The sequence below is a fragment of the Kogia breviceps genome, chromosome 2 (genome assembly GCF_026419965.1).
Source record: "Kogia breviceps isolate mKogBre1 chromosome 2, mKogBre1 haplotype 1, whole genome shotgun sequence".
Taxonomy (NCBI): Eukaryota; Metazoa; Chordata; class Mammalia; order Artiodactyla; family Physeteridae; genus Kogia; species Kogia breviceps.
Window position 1 is genome coordinate 158,276,048 of NC_081311.1, and position 20,491 is coordinate 158,296,538.

General features: G+C 39.7%; 1 protein-coding gene across 4 annotated transcripts in view; it reads left to right on the forward strand.

Moving 5' to 3' along the window:
• The first annotated feature begins 6,052 nt into the window (after positions 1-6,052).
• Positions 6,053-20,491, forward strand: part of NAB1 (NGFI-A binding protein 1) — a 43,411-nt gene continuing 28,972 nt past the window's right edge. For 2 of the 4 annotated variants that reach the window (XM_067026463.1, XM_067026464.1), the window contains exons 1-3: positions 6,349-8,643; positions 11,001-11,149; positions 14,712-15,549. In XM_067026463.1, the coding sequence (XP_066882564.1) occupies positions 11,127-11,149; positions 14,712-15,549 (861 nt within the window). In that variant the 5' untranslated portion in view covers positions 6,349-8,643; positions 11,001-11,126. Of the gene's footprint in view, positions 6,314-6,348; positions 8,644-11,000; positions 11,150-14,711; positions 15,550-20,491 lie in introns of those variants that run through there. The other 2 variants (XM_059054662.2, XM_059054661.2) reach the window with 2 other exon arrangements.

Here is a 20,491-nt window from a genome sequence, read left to right on the forward strand (position 1 = left end):
TACAGGCTCTCTTCAAGTGAAGAGAGCAGGATGCCTGCTGTTTCTCTGTCCCTTCTTCCTGCACATTTATCCCCGATACTCCATTCCATCATTACCATCTGTCCCAGGTCAAGAGCACATTTTTGTGGCAAGCTTAGAAGAATTTATGTTGGGATGATCTCTTCTCTGTCTCTTCTTTTTTCTCCTTCAGGACAACCATGGACTCGGGTACTTTTTCTTTGGTTTTTCACTTCTTCCAGAAGGCTTATGTCCACTTTAGTCAGCTTCTCACAAATGCAGTTATCTTATTTGTGTCTCTTCATCTCTTCCCACTTTCTTCCAACTCTTGCCCATTTACTTCAAGAAAGGTTCTCTTCCTTCACATGCTCTTTTCTTATTCCTTTGCTCCACATCTTGGTTAACAAGTCATACACCTTTGTTAAGGAAACAAACAAAATCTTCCATCCACTCTCATGTGGAATGCTTAAAAGGGGGACTTGAGCTGGTGGGTCCTCTGCTGGCAGAGTGTAGATATGAAGAAAAAGACAAGTTCAGAGACAAGGTGGGAGAGTGAGCACAGACTTGCTGTCAATCCAGCAAATTGGGTGGAGAAGAGCAAAAGCTAAACATGGGATTGTGAGGAACAAGAAAGAAAGCCAAAAATGAAGTGTGCAAATGGAAGACGGTTTAGATAGATTCCAGAGGCTGAGCAGAGTATTTTTTTTTAACCTACTCTCCACTGTGCCTTGTGTAGTTAGCTGAGAATTATTAATGGCCAGTGCCTTAGTCCACTCAGGCTGCTATAACAAAAAGTACCATATGGGACTTCCCTGGTGGTACAGTGGTTAGGAATCCACCTGCCAATGTAGGGAACACAGGTTTGATCCCTGGTCCGGGAAGATCCCACATGCTGCGGAGCAACTAAGCCCATGCGCCACAACTACTGAGCCTGTGCTCTAGAGCCCATGAGCCACAACTACTGAAGCCTGCACGCCTAGAGCCTGTGCGGTGGCAACAAGAGAAGCCACCGCAATGAGGAGCTCGCGCACCACAACTAGAGAAAGCCTGCGCGCAGCAGTGAAGACCCAATGCAGCCAAAAATAACTAAATAAATAAATTTATTTTTTAAAAAAAGTACCATACATCTGATGGCTTAAGCAACAAACATTTATTCTCACAGTCTGGAATCTGGAAGTCTTGGATCAAGGCACTGGAAGATGATTCTGTATCTGGTGAGGGGCCACTTCCTGGTTTATAGATAGCTGTCTTCTTGCTATGTCCTCACATATCAGAACGGTCAAAACAGCTCTCTGGGGTGTCGCTTATAAGAACACTAATCCCATTCATGAGGGCTTCGACCTCATGACCTACTTGTCTCCCAACAGCTCACTCCTAATAGCATCACACTGGAGGTTTGCATTTCAATATATTAATTTGGTGGGGATACAAACATTCAGTCTGTAACAGTCAGGAATGAGCGGACAGTAGTCAGTGTTGTTGAGGCCTGAAATAGTGTCATGGAACAGTTAACTATACAGGTCCTGCACAGTGAATGCCAGAAAAATGGGAAAAGGTGGGAAGAAAAGAGAAAGAGTAGCTGAGTTGTAACCACTGCTGCCAGAGAGCACAGAGGAGGAAGAAAAACAAGGCATTATCCCTAAAAAATGTTCAGAAATTCTCTTTTGATAGTCTTTTCAAAAGTTTCCATTTACATTCTCTTCTGTCTTGAAGACAACCGTTTTTTTTTAATTAATTATTTTTTAACCATTTAACATTATTTATTTTTCTCTCAAATTCCAAGAATCTTTATTTGCAAAATGAGAGGATTATTGTCCCTGAATGCCAGTTTTTAAAGAAATTTTTATTTTATATTGGAGCAGTTAATGAAACCAGAATTACTCTTCATTCAATTAAACGTTTGGCTGTATTTACTTTCTAATACTATATTAGTATTTTTCTGCTCTTTATATCAGGAAGATATAGTATAAATGTCCTTATCTGTAGAAGTCAATTGGATTAGATGATTCCTAAGATCCTACCTCGCTCCCCATTAAGTCTGTAATTGTGTATTTTCACTTGCATTTTATAAGGATTTATAGTCCATCTTGGGAATATAACAATTTCCTTTTTTTTCCCAGCAGGGATTGCAATACAAGTTCCAAATAACCAACTTATTAGAAGCTAGACGAGTTGTATGCTGAATTTCTGAAAATTATTTGAAAATACTTTGAATATACAAAGGAGGTTGAACTAGGTGAACTTCACAATCCTTTACCTCTTAAAATTCTATAGTGTCAAGAGAGTGGCATGGACTTATATATTATTACCAAATGTAAAATAGATAGCTAGTGGGAAGCAGTGGCATAGCACAGGGAGATCAGCTTGGTGCTTTGTGTCCACCTAGAGGGGTGGGATAGGGAGGGTGGGAGGGAGATGCAAGAGGTAGAGGATATGGGGATGTATGTATACATATAGCTGATTCACTTTGTTACACAGCAGAAACTAACACACCATTGTACAGCAATTATACTACAATAAAAATGTTTAAAAAAATTCTACAGTGTCGTAATAAAATGCAAAATATGAAGATTTGTTTATTTTTTTAGAAGAGCAAATGTTTTTAAAGTCACAGCTCTTGGAATGATCAGTTATATATTCCTATTAGCATACCTTTAAGAAACTTGTTTATAATCTCCCTATATAAAACAGTCAAATCTCTATACACTAAAAAATCTATTTAATCTACATACACATCCAAAACTTTAAATTTCATATTGTAACATAAGGGAAATGTAAATTGTATTTCTGATATTATGAATATTACACAGGACTCAGTTAACTCTAGGACCACCACCACATAGAGTGGAAAATTCGTTAAGTATGGAATTGTTCTAAGGCAACAGAAGAACAACAGGATAGAATTATACTATATCCTAGATCTTGTAGGTCACAAGCCATAGTGTAATTCCTTCTCTCCTCTAAGAACATTTAAAATCATTTGTTCTTTTGTTTTGAATCACTGAAGCATTTTAAAGAAATCTTTCTAAAAGTAATAAACTAATGCTCTTTCAGGGAAACTTTCACTCTAATGTCAGAAGCACTATCAACTTTCTACATTTTTTTAAAATTAAAAACTATCTTTAGTTTCACAATGTGGAATTTTTTTTGTCCAAAAACCCCTTATTTTTGCAAATGCACTAATCACCGAAGTATTTTTAATAATTATTTTTAAAAGATCCTATTAAACATACATTTACTGAATTCAAGGGAAGTATAAGACATACTTACAGGATAGAATGGAATATAGAATAATCAGAAACCATAATTGTTACCTTACAGGATGGAATGCTGTTCCTTAACAAACCACCAGGGCCTGGGAATGGCAGAAGACTGTGTGTGTGTTGCAGAGGAGGTAGTGTTCAGGGGTAGCACTGGCGATGAAAGATGAAAGTAAGTGTAAGGAGGTAAATAAGAATCAATGTTTCTTTATCTGAGCTGTCTCAGATACGGGTGAATGCCTCCATTCTCTTTTTGAGCAGCCATATTAACTACACTGTTGTCATACAGACATACAGAATTGGATGCTAAAAGCTTAAAATTTTATCTTTCCTTCATTTTCCTTCCTCCCATTTCCCCCAGCACCATGGGTGTTTAAGGCAATGCAAAGTGGGCCAAAAATGCCATTCTTTTTTTTTTTTTTTTTTTGCGGTATGCGGGCCTCTCACTGTTGTGGCCTCTCCCATTGCGGAGCACAGGCTCCGGACGCGCAGGCCCAGCGGCCATGGCTCACGGGCTTAGCCGCTCCACGGCATGTGGGATCTTCCCGGACCAGGGCACGAACCCGTGTCTCCTGCATCGGCAGGCGGATTCTCAACCACTGCGCCACCAGGGAAGCCCAAAAAATGCCATTCTTAATGTGGGAAAAATATACTACCTAAATGTGCTCAGAAAACAAACAAAGAGAGATTTCAGTGCTTAACTGTAGAAATAACCAGTTACAAGTCAGAAAAAAAACTACCTGCCCTGACACATTTCCTTTTCAGCATTATGTTCAGTGCTGGTCAGACAGATACAAGTTTGGGAAGAGGATTTAATGTCATTTCTTCCTACTCTGGAAACAATTTTACTGGGAGGCTCAACAGTCCAGGTAAGACTACGCATTTCATGACTTATGAATCACTGATTGTACATCTTTATGGGAGAACATTATCTTTCTCTAGCTGTTCAGAACAAACAATGTTTGCAAAACATCAGGATTCCAGAGAGGAACGGTAAGAAAATAATTTTGCAGATTTCATTTGTTCATTTGAAAATCTGTTAACCTATATCTTTCCCAAAAGCTGTCTTTATTTTATTACAATCGAAGTTAACTTTCTCTTTAGCAGAATAGGGTCCACAGCTGCAAAACCGAGACAATTAGGCTAAGATACACTTCCATTAGTGATTCTTCCGTTGAAGAAAAATTCAAGGAAGTAAGCATGCTTATTCATATGAAAATCAACACAACTATTCCAGACAGAACCTTTCACCAATACTGGAGAAAGGTTTAATTATATATATTCCATTGTGGCATTACTCATTCCTATAACATGTTTTTGCAAAAAGAAAAAGAAAGATTTAATAAGGTTTTTTTCTTTCAATGTTATCATCCCCATCCATTGCTGCAACATAAAGATGTGGTATGAAGAATTTCCCATCTCAAAGAATGCCTTGTATCCCCATCAGCAAAGTAGGCACACTCTGGGAGGCCAGCCAGGATGTGGGACTGGCCTCCTATAAAGCTGAGTTTGTATATGTACGTTTAAACGGAATTTTACCTGTATTTGCAGTAGTTTTAGATTTACTAGACGCTCTCTACCCTTCAAGAACACAATGCTAAAATTCGAGGAATTCTTCCCTTTTCCCGTTTTTGCAAAGAAAGGAAAAATAGACCCTAAAACAAATTTCCAAATTTTTTGGCAATAGTTTAAGTACATTTTTGGAGGTGTTTTAATACTTTCTTTGGTTAGAAAAAGTTCACGTAAACCAAACTCAAATATTCTATAGCGTGCCTTGGGAACTCTATTCGAACACACGCTAGGACTGTTCTAGCGCTGTCGGAGTTTCACACCGTGGAAATAGAAAATAGTAACCAGTAAAATAACAAGCAGGTTTTCAGGAGGGTTGAGAAGGTTGGAATTAAGCTACCCAGCAAGCAACACAGTTGTCAACGCCGCACTTCGGGTTTGTGGGTTCCCACTCCTCCCCTCCTCCCTACGCCAGGACAGTGGTGGGGACTGGGCAAGATGGGCGGGGCTGAGGTGCTCTGGAACTGTCAATTTTCCTCCCAGCGCCGCGCACCTGCCACCCCCACTCCCTGCGGTCGCAGCCCACTTCCCGCAGGATGGCTGGGCCGGCCGGGAGGGGCGCACCTGGTCTACCAGCCTCGAGCAGGCGCGGGCGGGAGCAGAGGCGAGACGGGCGCCCAGATTAGTGGGCTGAGCGTGCCATTTTTTTTTAAAGTCAGCCTCCCGGGGGATGTTGGATTTGGCGGGGCGTGCTCTTTGAAACACTATATTGGGAACCTCACACATTAAAAAAAAATTTTTTTTTTTAATTGCAAACCTTCCCAGTTCCCTCGGCAGCTGGAAAGCAGGCCCGAGGCGGCGTCCCCTCCCTCCCGCCACCCCCGTTTTCCTCCTTCCCGCCTCCTCCCCCCGCCGGGAGCAGGATTCGCGGGAGCCGCCCCCTCCCGGGCGCCCACTTGGTTCCTCCCAGCTGCCGAGTGAATGGGCCGCCCTCCGGATTCCGCGGAGCGGGCGGCGGGAAGAGGCCAAGGCCGAGCCCAGGGCCCGGTGGCCGCCGCCCCCGCCCCCGCCCGGCGGCTGCCCACGCCGGGATCTGCGTCACTCAGCCGCGCGTGGGCGGGAGCCAGAGCGGCGAATGTAGCAAGAGCGGAATCTCCCAATGTGACAGCGGGCAGGGGGGGGTAGAGGCGGCGGCGGCGGAGGCGGGCGGGGGAGGGGGAGGGGAGGGGAGGGGAGGCGGGGAGCAGGGGGGAGGACGCGGCGGGGGAGGTGCCGCCGCCGCCCGCGCCGGGAGGAGCCACCGCCACCGCGGCCGAGCGAGCGCCGTCGGGGCTGGCGGGCGGGAAGGAGCGGCGGGCCCGAGCTGGGGTGGGGGGGGGGGGAGAGCAGGGAGAGAGCGCCCACCACCTTTCCTTCCCCTCTCGATGGGAGCGGGGGCGTCCCGGCCGCAGCAGCCGACTGAGGAGAGAGAGCCGGGGGCCGTCACTTCGGAGTTGCTGAGGCGTCCTGGGGGAGAGCGCGCCAAGACCGCTGCAGCCGCTGGCCGAGTACGTACCAACTGGCCGTCCGCCAGCTGCGGGATGTGTTCAAGCTCGTGCGACCGCGGGCGAACTTGGAGCGGCGGAGTCTCTGGGCTGTGCCGGCACTTGGGGAGGCGGGGGTCCAGGGCAGCTGGCCCCGCGCGGCCGCCGCCGGAAGGAGAGGGCGGCATCGGGCTCGTGTGGGCGATTCCCAGAGAAATTCGGTGCGCAGGGGCAGCGAGAAGAGGGCAAGCGAGGCAGCGGGGCCGACCTGTGCATTATCCTCCCAGAAAGCCGGGGGCGCAGCGTCCATTCTCCTGACCCGGCTGGGGCTGTCGCGCGTGGCACGGAGCGCGGAGCGCGGAGCGGTGGTGGGTTGCGTGGTGTGTTGTGCGCGGTGGGTGCGCACGCCGGCCCCAGAGTTTTGCAGCCACCTTCCGCAGGGGCAGAATCTTTTTGTTGGTTTGTTTACTTTGTAAGAGTGTTGCACTTAGAGCCTTAATTTTCGTCCTGGGTATCCTCTCCTTTGGAATGTAGTTTTCTTTTTGAAAGCGGAAGGATAGTTTTGTTTGGAAGTGGCTTACAGAAACTTGGCACTGAGGTGCAATGGAAGCGAGAGACTCGTGCTCGTTAAGGCCGAGTGTGGAATTTGCAAACACATGGACATGCAGGCTTTGGATGCAGTAGTCTGTGACCTTATTCATGGAGAAACGTTGCAAGTGCAATCAAATGCTTATGGGCTGCATTGTCAGGGTTCACAAGGCTCAAGATATGAAACGACACTTCGAGTGAGCCTAATTGTAAGATCTTGGGGGAAAGGATAATTGAATTGGAATATACTTGCATTTATAGGTTCCGCAGACCAAGTTTTGCAGCAGGTGATCAGGAGGAACCCTTGACTTGCATATACTTAATTCCTCACTACGTGAGATCCGGGAAGCATGGAAAATTTGGGGGTAGATGTCAATTTAAAATTTCCTTCCGAAAGAGCTGATTTGGAGTAACCTGTCACTACCAATTGGTTTGCCAGTGACGTGTCTGCAAACTTAAGGAGTGCAAAGATCAGAGCTGAGAGGGAGATACTCAGATCTTGTTTAAAAATATTTTGGCAGTTTTAATAGATAATATTAGATTGCATAGGAACTGAATTTTAAAAAGATTAGTCACGTAGGAAATGCTAGGCTGTTTTGTTAGAGAAGTGCGCACGCAATGAAATACCTTCTTAGATTTTCACTTTTTTGAAAAATTTCCCCTCTAAAACATACCAGATTATGACACGTCCTGATTTATGTGTGGGTTTTAAGAAGGAATATTGGGAGAAAGGATGCAGAGGCTTTACTTTCTCTATTTTGGGTGGGTACTGATATTTTCCAGAAGACCTAAAAAGCTGCCTCTAGTCTAATCTAAGTGCCAGTAAAAGTAGCTTAGATTCAGGGGATATCCTTTTTTTCCTCCATTTTCCAGCATTTGAAACATTTAATATTTTCATTAAGTTTTAAAAATTATGTTGTCCTTATAGGTATTACCTTGCATGTAAGTGTTCTCTTGAGAGTTTATAGATGTCTGGCAAGGTCAGCCTTCTTTATTCCTGTTTAAGTATTAGTTATTGGAAAATCAAGTCTTGAAAAAAAATGTTAAGGAACCACTGGAAGCTTTCTTGTTTTAATTTTACTATTTTTAACATCTTGCACAAAAGTTAATATGCCATCCTTGTGTTGGAAAAATTTCATTTTCCTTGGATCTGGTGATTTCCTATTATATGTGAATAAGTCAATAATAATAATAAAAACATTGAGGCAGTGTAGATTTTTATTTCATTCTTCCTGCTAATTGTGGATGTAATGAACATGACAGAAATCCTTAGGAATACTATAGCTGATACAAGGAAATTTAGTGAGCTTATATAGCTAATAAATAATTTGATATATCTGGTGAATACATCTTGGCTTGTTTCAGAATTATTAATAAAATTGAATAATCTCAGCTAAATTAATTAAAACATTTTCTTTTTTGATGACTAGTAAATAACATCCATTGCCCTGTAGAAAAGTTAATATATGTTCATTCTCCTCGTTGCTATTTGGAGAATCAGTTAAAGTATTAGATATTTTCTTTTAATCACATATTAAGAGCATATTGATTTATTATTAAAGATTTTGGGTGTTTGTACCGTGGCTGCTTTGAAAGAAGAAATTATAATGTATGTGACAGAGTGGGGAGGCCTTTGAAGAGTTTATTGCATGAACTTTAAAAATTTAAAGTAAAAGATGGTTGCATGGAAACAGAAGTATGTCAGGTTTTTGTGTCTGTTGATCTAGACTCTGTCCTAAGACTTGGAGTTCATATATTCCATTATGGTAAGTCAAGTTGTTTTTGTTGGTGCTATTTATGTGCATTATTGGAAATAAAAGCTTTGTACAATTTATCTTTAAGTGTGAAGCTGTATTCTGGATACCACAGAAGCATGATATATTTTATGTTACTTTCATGGAAATGACCATTTTTTAATATGTTTTGAACAGGTTAAGATCTTGCTTGTATAATCATCTTGTGTATGCATATTTCATGTGGAGTTTTATTAAATATAATAAGGAATAAATAATGCCCACTTAAGCATAATACAAGGTTCCTAGCCCCTTTGCTTTGGATTTAGTTTTATTTTAACTGCTTCGTTCATTCTTTTTAGTAGAATGAAGAACAGTACAGTTATTATATTAAATGCAAATTTCCTTTTTGATCTGACATTTTCAAAAACTAGTGCAGTAGTAGAATATACTCCCTTAAAGTTAACAGTGGAACAAGTGGGAAGTTAGAGAAGTTGATTTTGGGGGAAAAAGTGGCAATCCTCGTCTTATCAGAATTCTCACAGCTAAAACAAACCTTTAAGCTTTCAAATAGTTTTGTCATTTCTCAATACATTGTATTTAGAGAGTTGCACCTTAACTTGTACAGTATGTCAATTTAATAATTTTTAAAGATAAATTTCTGGGAAAAAAATGATAAAATTTATATGTACTGTGTGCATACTACATGCTCAAATGGCACTTAATGTTTGTTGAATAACTTGACTGTTAGTTGATTGAAGAATTTCCTGCCATATTATATGAAATACTAGTGTTTACCTGTTGGTATCACAGCTAAGTTAATGCATAGTTATTGTTTAATTGCAAAATAAATCTGATTTTTTTCTAATTTTGATAAATTTAGGGTTATACATTGAAACTTTATAAGAAATTTTTCCAGCTTCATTCATAATTCAGAAAAAATCAGTAGGAGAGAACATTTTAAGTTTCCTAAATTACTGTTAATTCATTAGAAGCTATCCAAAAATATCTTGACTTAAGATATTTCCCTGCATGCTTATTAATAAATATGCCTAGTTAAATTGTTTGGTACTTGAAACACATACACAAGAGTGAGGACCTGGGTCGACCTGCTATCTTAAATAACCCATGATGTAATTAAACTACATTTAATTATTTTAGGTTGAGTTCTGGGACTGGGACAAAAATGAGAAGAATTCACTTCCTAGGCTTAAGGCTTATCCTTCCCTAAGCCAATTTCTGGCTTGTCATAAACCTTTCCAGTCTCAACCTGTAGTGTACCCATTGTATCCTTTCACCAGGCTCCTATACCTTCAGGCTACATTCTCCCAACCTTGGCAATACTTCCGAGGCTTTCAACGCCGTCATCTCTAGCTTTAATTCCCTTAGCGTGTACTGGATCTCATCTAGGTGTTAGAGGAAAACAATCTGGTGGAACTAATTCACCTTAATCTGTAAGTGACTCATGAGCTAACACTTCCCAAGTTTTTTCACATTTTTTTAGAAGTCTGTTAAGAGGTTGCTGTTAACTTAGATAATTTTAAAGTAAAAATTTCAGGCTGTGTTGGGAGGCAGGAATTTATAGTCCTCTGCATAAATAAGTCAGATTTTACTAGGATTTTGCCCTTGGTTTCTCCCCACTCCTGGCAGAGTCTCTTCTTTGGAATGCCATGGACTTCATAAAAGCATGTGTATACATATATATTTCCTGTATCACAAAGAGGAGGATTCAAGTGTAGTGTTCATGAATCCATTTGAGTCTAATGATCATTTATAGGATTGATGTTTATTAGGGGATAACATTTTAATTGGTCGAAACCAAGAGGAAAGAGACCTGGGAATCTCTCGTGCCTGAAAGTGACTTAAAAGGCTGCTTTTGGGGCTGGGCTAACATGATGTCTGTTGTCGCCACAACCACGTGTGTTCCTGTAAAGGGAGAGCATCCGGCCATCTTATGGGAATCCACCACACAGGCTATAAAAAAGGGGAAGTATTGAGGATGAGAGAATGAAAAAGATTGTAGGTAAAGTAGCAGGATGTGCTTTTGTTAAATTGGACCCTAATTTACACAGAGGTTATTCCTTTTGGAATATAAAAGGAGGCTGCTGATCAGATTCTGACTCATACGTTGGGTTTCATTCAACAGAATCCTTTATAGAGATGTTGTTCTACCTTCAACACTTTGCTGGGAGTAGAGGGGGGATAAAAGATGAATGGGAACTAGTCCCTACCATCAAGGAGCTTGTAGCCTAAGGTAACCTGTTCTACAGGACCATGTCAATCTGCTTCTGTGTTCCATGGCTCCTTATGTATTGAAGATAACATTTGGCATAGTATTTATCAGAGTGGTTAAGTGTGTGCTTACTCGTCTGTATCCTGATTCTTTACAGTTTCTCTGTGAAGAACCATTTGAGGAAAGTCCAGTGTTTGGCACGAGCATAGGGGCAGGTTAAGGACCACAGAGGAGGCTGGACAGGTCTGGGATGCCTATATGAGTAGTTTGGATTTTTTCCTCCATGAAGTGGGGAGATTTGCATAGGTGAGTAAAGAGCCACACCTGTGGACTTCCCTGGTGGCGCAGTGGTTGAGAGTCCGCCTGCTGATGCAGGGGACACGGGTTCATGCCCCGGTCCGGGAAGATCCCGCATGCTGCGGAACGGCTGGGCCCGTGAGCCATGGCCGCTGAGCCTGCGCATCAGGAGCCTGTGCTCCACAATGGGAGAGGCCACAGCAGTGAGAGGCCTGCGTACCGCAAAAAAAAAAAAAAAAAAAAAAGAGCCACACCTGTACTTCAGGAAGTTAAAGTTGGCATTGCAGTATGGGATGTATTGAAGGTGTGGTAGCTGTTTTCAAAGTTGGGGCAAGAAGCAAGGGGAAAATTAGAATTAGGTGCTTTTGAGGCAGAGAAAGAAAAAGGGTGGTGATGTGGCCTAAGGACATGTAGATTGGAGGAAGGAAGAGGAAAACAAAAACATGAATGGATAAAGAAGATATGGTCTATACATGCAATGGAATATTACTCAGCCATAAAAAAGAATGAAATCTGCAATTTGCAACAACATGGATGGAATTTCTCTTAATTTTGGAATTTATAAAAAGGTCACACTCAGCATGGTTGTTCCAGCATCTCTTGAACAGGCCAGGTAACTGGAGTTTGCAGCTGAGTAGATTTACTCTACTCGCAGCTTCCTATATTATATAGCATTGTGTTAGGATACTTTTATGTTTACTTCAGATTGGAGAGATGCAGTTTTCTTTTGATTTATTTGACCTGCATGTCGAAGCACGAATAGATACAGAGTTTGTAAAAGCAGAAAATATCATAAAAATTTTCTTTTAAATCAAATCAAGTTAATGTATGAAGTGGTGGTTGTTTAAATCATCCCAACAGGCTTTGTAGGAAACTGAAACATTCTCTTAAAGCAAAAAGCTTAAGGAGAAAACTCCTTTCCCAGCAGTAAATGTGGGCCTTTAGAAAGCCTCCTGGGAGTCTAAATAGTTCACTTATTTATCTTTCATCTGGTGTCTTGACTTTGGAAATGTACACTGGGTCCTATCAGTCCTTATGGGGATATTATAATCATAACTACTTTCTTACCGGAACATAAATGATTTCTCTTAGGAACTAGGGGGTTTCCTTTCTTTCTGGGTAAAGATGAGAAAGGATAAAAGTTGAAAATTAATATTTTCTAAAATCATTGCCTTATCTCAGAAGAATAAAACCTAAGTTTGGGTTTTTAGTTCTCCTTAACTTTCTCTTTTTACATTTGTCCATCATATATTCTTTGTTCTTTTATTGCTCATAAAAAGATTCAAGAACTCTGTTCTAGATCTTCTCATGTAATTTTTACTTTATTCCATAATTTGGGGGAGTATATATGGTGAGATAATTGATGACATCATAAATCTTGCAAGATTACAGTCCTCTTATAAAAATGATTTTGTGTGTGTATTTGCATACATATATATTTATGTGTGTATAGATATTTTTGTGTGTGTATACTCTTGAGTTGAAAGCCTGTGGAGCTATTGCATTAGGTGTATGAAGGGAAAGTAGGTTTCCTTTTATCTACCTCAGACACTTTCTAGAAACGCTTCCATTTGGTATAATGTTGTTCAACACAGACTTTAACTTGTGTCTGTAACTCCCAAGAGCTTGTTTTTGTGGGTTTGTGTCCAGCTGGATGATAGATTCTCTCCCCAAAAAGTCTCCCCTGGAGTGGGAGGACAAAGCAGATCCTCCTGTGGGTGATTCAGAAGATGCAGGAATGTTTTTTCCAGAGAACTGAGGTGGCATGAACATGACGGTGGTCTCAAAACCTGTAGGAGTTCATGGTGCCCAGAGAGTGTACTAAATAGGGATCTTCTAGTGTAGTTTGCCAAATTTGCCAAATCATGAGAGTCTCCTGAGATGCAACCCAAGGACTAGGAAATTATATTTTTTCAGAAGCACCCCACATGATTTCCTGGCTGTCAGCAGACGTTTATTGGGCTCACATTCAGTCTTTTTTTATGTATCTTGGGAAGTCATCAGGTCACCTGGCAATGCCCTTATAAAATAAAGAACCATAAAATTTGAGGAGGTCAGTAATTGATTAGAACAGATTGTGGATGACACAGAGGTTCCAGGAGATGGGGGCTTCCCAGGAGTCAGTCCTTAGGGTGGTAGGGTAATGCATTCTCCTTGGATGGGATGACTGAAACTGGAATTTTGGGTAGAATTCTGGTTGATGGCATAAAGCAGAAGTCCCAAATTTGGTGATCTGGCCTTCAGGGGTGTTCTGATATTCCTCTGCTTGTCTTATCTCCCAGTTAACAACTGCTCCTTACTTTCTGAGTTGAGAGTGGAGCTTTCACTTTGCTTTGGTGTATGTATTCTTTTGGCCTACTATAATTTTTGCCCTTAGAGGGCTATAGGGTCCTTTTAATCCTAAGGGTGCATTGATAACAAGTTTGTTTCTCTTAAATGGAGGTACTTGGCCAACTCCACTTTGTCTGTGGAAGGTCTCCAGGCAACTGTGAATAACTTTTAAAGGCAACTGTGAATAACTTTTAAAGGCTGCTAAAAGGTCAAGAAGTGCTTTTCTGGGTCTTGTTCTGTCTCTTTAAAGGCAGACTTCTCTGCCTCGCTTGAGCTCTAAAAGTATTAGTTCCTTGTCTTTGTCTCAGGCTCTTTGCTGCTTCTTTGGAGGGATCTCCTACCCTCCTTAGCTTCATCCTCTGTCTCTAATCCTGAGACACACTTAGGCTCCAGTCTGTTATTTTGCACACAGGACAGTTCTACTTAAGCATTCTACCTTGTGCCATGTTCAAGTGCCATGTGTTTGAAAGGGAATTCCATCATCCCTGATTTTCTGTATCCCCAATGCCTGTTGCAGTTCTAGACATTTCCTCTCCTTTTCATCACTTACACCTAAGTGATCACCAAGTCTTGTCTGAATTTTTCCTGCCTCTTTTTTTCTCAGTTCCTAAATATACTACCTTCTATCTTATCAACTCCAGTTCATACTGAAATCTCTCATCCTCTGCCTGCCAGACTAATCTTGCTACTTTTTTTTTTTTATAAAATGGGAATTAACTATACCTATCTCACAGGGCTGTTGTGAGGATTAGACATAATATAAAGTGTTTGTCACACAGTGTGACACAAAATAAGTATTCAGCGCATGGTAGCATAGTATACTTCTTACCCCCTTCTGAATTTGATTATCCTTCACTTTGCCTCTGTGTCCACACCATGGAAGCAGCAAAGTGAATAGTCAAAAATATGGGATATAGAACCCTGTGAGCCTTGGTTTGAGTCCCTAGACTTCTGCTTAGCTAGTTGTGAGATCTCAGGCAAATTACTTATCTTCTTTGAGCCTTTATATTTTTTTCTTTAAAATGGAAACTATTACTGAATATTGACCATTAAGGTTGATAGGAGAGTAAAATAAGATAACTTACGCATAGAGAGAATGCTTCCTTAACAGTCAGTTGCTATGCAAATGCTGCTTGTTTTTTATTCTTCCCATACTGATCTCTTAAATCCTATAGTGTCTAACAAATAGGCTTACGAAGTTTGGAGCAAGTGTGGTGAGTATTTCCTCTTCTTTTTGCAGGTTAAGCCCATCCACAGTAATGGCCACGGCCCTACCCAGGACCCTGGGGGAGTTGCAGCTGTACAGAATATTACAAAAAGCCAATCTGCTTTCTTATTTTGATGCCTTTATCCAACAAGGTGGTGATGATGTCCAGCAACTCTGTGAAGCTGGAGAAGAAGAATTCTTGGAAATCATGGCACTCGTGGGCATGGCTAGCAAGCCCCTTCATGTTAGGAGGCTACAGAAGGCTTTGAGAGACTGGGTTACAAACCCTGGCCTTTTCAATCAGCCCCTGACGTCCCTGCCTGTCAGTAGCATACCCATCTATAAATTACCAGAGGGATCACCAACCTGGCTGGGAATATCCTGCAGCAGTTATGAAAGGAACAGCAATGCCCGGGAACCTCATTTAAAAATCCCCAAGTGTGCTGCCACCACCTGTGTGCAGAGCTTGGGACAGGGGAAATCAGACGTGGTGGGGAGCTTAGCGCTGCAGAGTATCAGTGAGTCCCGACTCTGGCAAGGCCACCATGCCACCGAGAGCGAGCACAGCCTCTCCCCAGCTGACCTTGGCTCTCCAGCTTCCCCAAAAGAAAGTAGTGAGGCGCTGGATGCTGCTGCCACGCTCTCTGTAGCTGAGTGTGTGGAACGAATGGCCCCCACGCTGCCGAAAAGTGACTTGAACGAAGTGAAAGAGCTGCTAAAAACCAACAAAAAGTTGGCCAAAATGATTGGTCACATCTTTGAGATGAGTGATGATGATCCACACAAAGAGGAGGAAATTCGAAAATATAGTGCAATATATGGCAGATTTGACTCCAAGAGAAAGGATGGGAAACATCTCACGCTTCATGAGGTAAAAAGCCCACATTTTTCTTTGTGCATATGTGGTGTGTTGTGTCTCTTAGAGATTGATTTGGTAACAGTTTGCAGCTGAGATACATTACCTGAAAACAGTATTAAAGATATTTAGGTTTAGCAAAATGTAACTCTTTAGTGAAAATAGACCATATCTATTGTGTGTATTAGGGTATTTCTGTGTTGAATTCAAACATGTTGAGCTTTGGAACTAGAGTGTAGGGTGACTTTTAGAAAAATATCAGAATTTAAGCAGTGAAAGCATAAAGTCTTTTCATGGCAGTTTGTCTTTTAATTAAGAAATGAGATTTTAAGTAGAACAAAAATCATTTTTGTAGAGTTTTTTTAGAAAAAAAAATTGTAAACTGTAACCACAACTTAAAGTGATTTTCAGCTAGCATAGAAAACAGTTATTTTAGATGAATGTTAGAAGAATTATTATAGCTTTGAATATTGTTTTGGTTTGACATTTGGCATTAAAAATTCTCATTTCATTTTTGTAGCACTCTATCCAGAAATACTTTGCTTAAGCAGAAGAATGCATATACGTATGTCTCTTTCTCATTTACTCCTTTTTTCTTGTCTATCTGGCCAACACATCATATTTAAGACTCAAGCATCTTTAAGACTTTAAGACTCAAGCATAAGCTTAAGTCTTTTTTGATATGTTTTCCCCCAAGTGACCTTTCCTTTCCATTTTTATCCCTGTATAATATATACTTCTGTCACAGTAACTTCAACACTTTATTGTACGTATATATATACTGGTCTATTCCTCACAGTATGCTTTGGGATTCTTCAAGGCAGAGATAATGTCTCATACATTTTTATATCCTCAGAATCTAATGTTCCCAATAAGTGCTTGAAAAATAAATGCATTTCAAAAGTTAAAAAATGATTTCCTAACTAAAATTTATAGCCATTTATCCGTTAGAAGAAAGAGAAACTCTCCTTGAAAAAATGTTCAGTTGAATGCAGTATTTCATGTTAGAAACATTAGATCTTTCCCCCCTAGACTTATACTTTAACACAAAAAATATTATATATTTATTGAAAAAGTATTCAGTCATTACAAAAGGATGTAAAGTAATTGAATTCTGTAAACATTCAGCTTCTTTTCTTTACATATACAAATGTGGGATCATATTTTGTACACTCTTCCTCCAAATTCTTTTTTTTTAAACTTAACAATATACTCAAAGTACAGTGTACTATTAGATATATTTTTTAAGTGATTACATATAGAGCTACCTTATTCATTTATGGGTTATATTTCACAATATGAATGTGCTGTTATTTATCTTAACCATTCACTTTTTGATGTCACTTAAGTTGTTTCCATTTTTTAAATTTTATATATGGTAGGATGTGAACATTACACATATATATCTTTACAGACTTGTGCATGTTTTCCTATAGAATAGTGTCCCAACATGTAAAATTATGGGATCAAAGAATAAGTAGATTTAATATTTTAGTAGATACTGCTAAATTGCCTTCTAAAAAAGCTGCAGCAATTTACATTTTCACTATCGTTGTATGCAAGTGTCCATTTTTCCACTCTCTCGCATTTATCATTTTTAATCTTTGTCAGTCTAAGAGATGAAAAAATTGTTCAAATTAACTTTCCTTAGTGAGGATGAGTATCTTTTCTTATGTTTAACAGACATCCAATTTTATATTCATATCCTTTGTTTTAATGTTGGAGTTGTTTGGTTGTTTTGTCTAACCTTTAAAATATTGGTAAGAACTTTTTATATTTTAAGGATATTAATCTTTTGTCTTATGTTGTAAATATTTTCCCAGATTATCATTTGTCCTTTGACCTTTCAGACTGGTTGCCGTGTGGAAGTTTAATTTTATATAGTAATATTCATTGATCTTGTCCTGTGTGATTTCATTTGTCTAATTCTCTATTCCTTCACCAGTACAGAGTTACTTTAATTACTGTAGCTAAGTAATGTATTTTAATATATGGAAAGGCAAGTGCCCCTTCTATAGTACTGTTCTGCAGCCTCTGTTTTTTTAGGTAATCATACACATTTCTCCTTCCAAATGAAATTTTTAATGCATTTGTCAAATTTCCCCAAAATTTCTGTTGGTGTTTTGATTAGAAATGCCTTAAAGATATAGATTAATTTGGAAAAAAATGATATATTTACAATAATGAAAACTCCCGTATAGTAATATAGTATATGTATTTACTTATATCTCTTATATTCCTCAGTAATTTCTTAGTTCTTTATTCGTAGGTTTTGTACATTTCTTGTTAGGTCAAATACTGTGTATTATATATGTTTATTAAATGTCTGTATCATAAACATACATTTATTTTGATTATATATACAAGTATGTAAGATATAAAGGTGTATAATTGTAAATGAAATTTTTTCCTGCTTTTTAAAATTACTATCACTGGGCTTCCTTGGTGGCGCAGTGGTTGAGAATCTGCCTGCTAATGCAGGGGACACGGGTTCGAGCCCTCATCTGGGAAGATCCCACATGCCGCGGAGCAACTAGTCCCGTGAGCCACAACTACTGAGCCTGCGCGTCTGGAGCCTGTGCTCCGCAACAAGAGAGGCTGTGATAGTGAGAGGCCCGCGCAAAGCGATGAAGAGTGGCCCCTGCTTGCCACAACTAGAGAAAGCCCTCGCACAGAAACAAAGACCCAACACAGCCAAAAATAAATAAATTAATTAATTAATTTAAAAAAAACATTGGCAATTAATTTTTAAAAAATTTCCTCCTAACCTCACCAACAGAATATACTGTAAAGCTTAAAAAAAAAAATTACTATCACTGGCCGATTTTTGTATATTAATCTTGTCTTCAGCAATTTCACCATCTGATATTTTAAAATAAATTATTTTAGATATGAATGGATACTGGTGCTTAATATCAGAGAAGTGGTTAGCAAAATTAGTCACAGGGGATTCTGTGATTTGATCTATTTTGGGCATGTCCTTTTGTAATTGTTATATATTGTTGCCATACAATAGTGGACTCACAAGAACTTGTGAGTAGATCTAGAAAATACAGGTAGCATTATAATTCGGATACACTTCGACACTTTCATTACCTATGCACCAATAGAGAAATCTACTACAAGGTTGTCAGTAATAGGAAACAAAGGGCAAAACATGTTGGCAGTTTTAGGTTCATGCTATAATCCAGTTTTCATATAATTTTTAAAACAGAGCAGATGAAACACAGTCAAGGGCCTGTCTTTTTATTAAGGCAAAAGTATGTTAAAGAGATGACTTTAATAAAGCCTATCAACCTCACTTAAAAAATCCTAACCTACTTTAAAAAAAATCCAAAGTGAATTATTTCACACTTCGCTTTTGCTAAGGGGCTCTTTGCTTCTTTGGATAAATAGGCACAGGTGGTATTTAAGTAATGAGACCATTGTGGGTTTCCCAAAATAAGGGAACAGTCAAAATGAATGCCAGCGGCTGAGATGTGTGGTTGGGGGTTTTGGAAAGTGTGGCTTGTGAAGCTTAACTTAGACCACTTATTATTTGTAACTCAAGTATGTGAGTCTGGTCTAATAATATAGTTTCGGATAGAAGTTTATGAATCAGAATACTTAAAACTAGTAACCATTCAAGAGTTTGGTGGAAATCACAATATCCTGAGGGACTTAAAAGAAAGAAGTTACTGTCAAGTGTACCTTTTACGTACACTTGTGATAATATCACATTTTTTCATTTGACTATTTACAATGAAAGAAAGATTTTTGAGTTTTTCTAAATTCCTAAAATTAAAGAATGTTACTAATTTGTCCTCAATTTCTAAATAATGAAATATGTGACTTATTCTTAATTCACTTTTGGTAGTATTTCTGAGAGTTTTCTTCATATAAACACTGAACACTCTCTTTTAAGACATATAAGTAGGTCACGAGTAGATGAAAATCAGGAAGTTACCTATACCTGAAAAAATTTTTTCAACTCACAAGCATATAAAATTCTTATATGCATTTTTATACTTGTTTCCAAGTATACATTGTAAATATATTGTATAATTCTTTACATTTTACAGTAAAGAATTGTAGAATGAATCATTGTTATACACACTGTTTATAAGCTAGAGAATCAGTGATGGTCTTAGGACATGGCTAGGTATGACCTGGTCATAGGAGTCAGACCATGAAGATGGTGTGAGGGGCTGAGGCCTAGAACCACACTAGTTATTAGGGTGGGACAGGTGCTAAGGGACAAACCCAGAAGCAGTACTAGAAGGAAGTCCAGGCAGGCAGAGTTCCATCTGTCCAAAGGTGTGTTGGCAGAGTATATGGTAAACTAGGTAAGCAGTATGCATCAAATCTTAAAGCAATGAATGGATAAAGAGAGAGAAACTGAAAGTTGAGAATAGCAAGGCCGTGGAGAATGTAGGGGCTTGTAATATTCAGAAATAAAAGCACATAGACAAGTTGGCATTATATCAATAGAATATTTGTCAGCAGATAGCAACTTTCAGCCGAAGAGCTCTGGAACTCAAAGATAGGAAGGGGAAGAAGAGGAGAATGTGGAGTTAGTAGGTAAGTTGTAGACCTAGTGGAAATGCTACAGGAACTGGAGTGCTAAGCGGGTTACTAACATAAGGACCTAGGCCCATAGAATACATGGTGATGCCAAGTTTAGGTCAGTTACCTTGTAGTGTTGAGAAGGCAAGGCTGAGTGTTTCAGAGAAGCCCAACAGTCTTAGTTCTGAGAGAGGGGGAATGCCAAATCCGGGAACCTCTTAGATCTGAACATATTACTAGTGAGTTACGGTGCTGAATTCTGAACACGCAGCTTGAGTGGATCAATTTCAACATCTAATACTTGAAAAGAAATGTTGGACATTTCCTTTTGATCATTTAAAAAAGTGCATTATGGGACTATTAGGGTAGTCTTTCTTCTTGAGTCACTTTTGATAAGTCACATTTTTCTGAG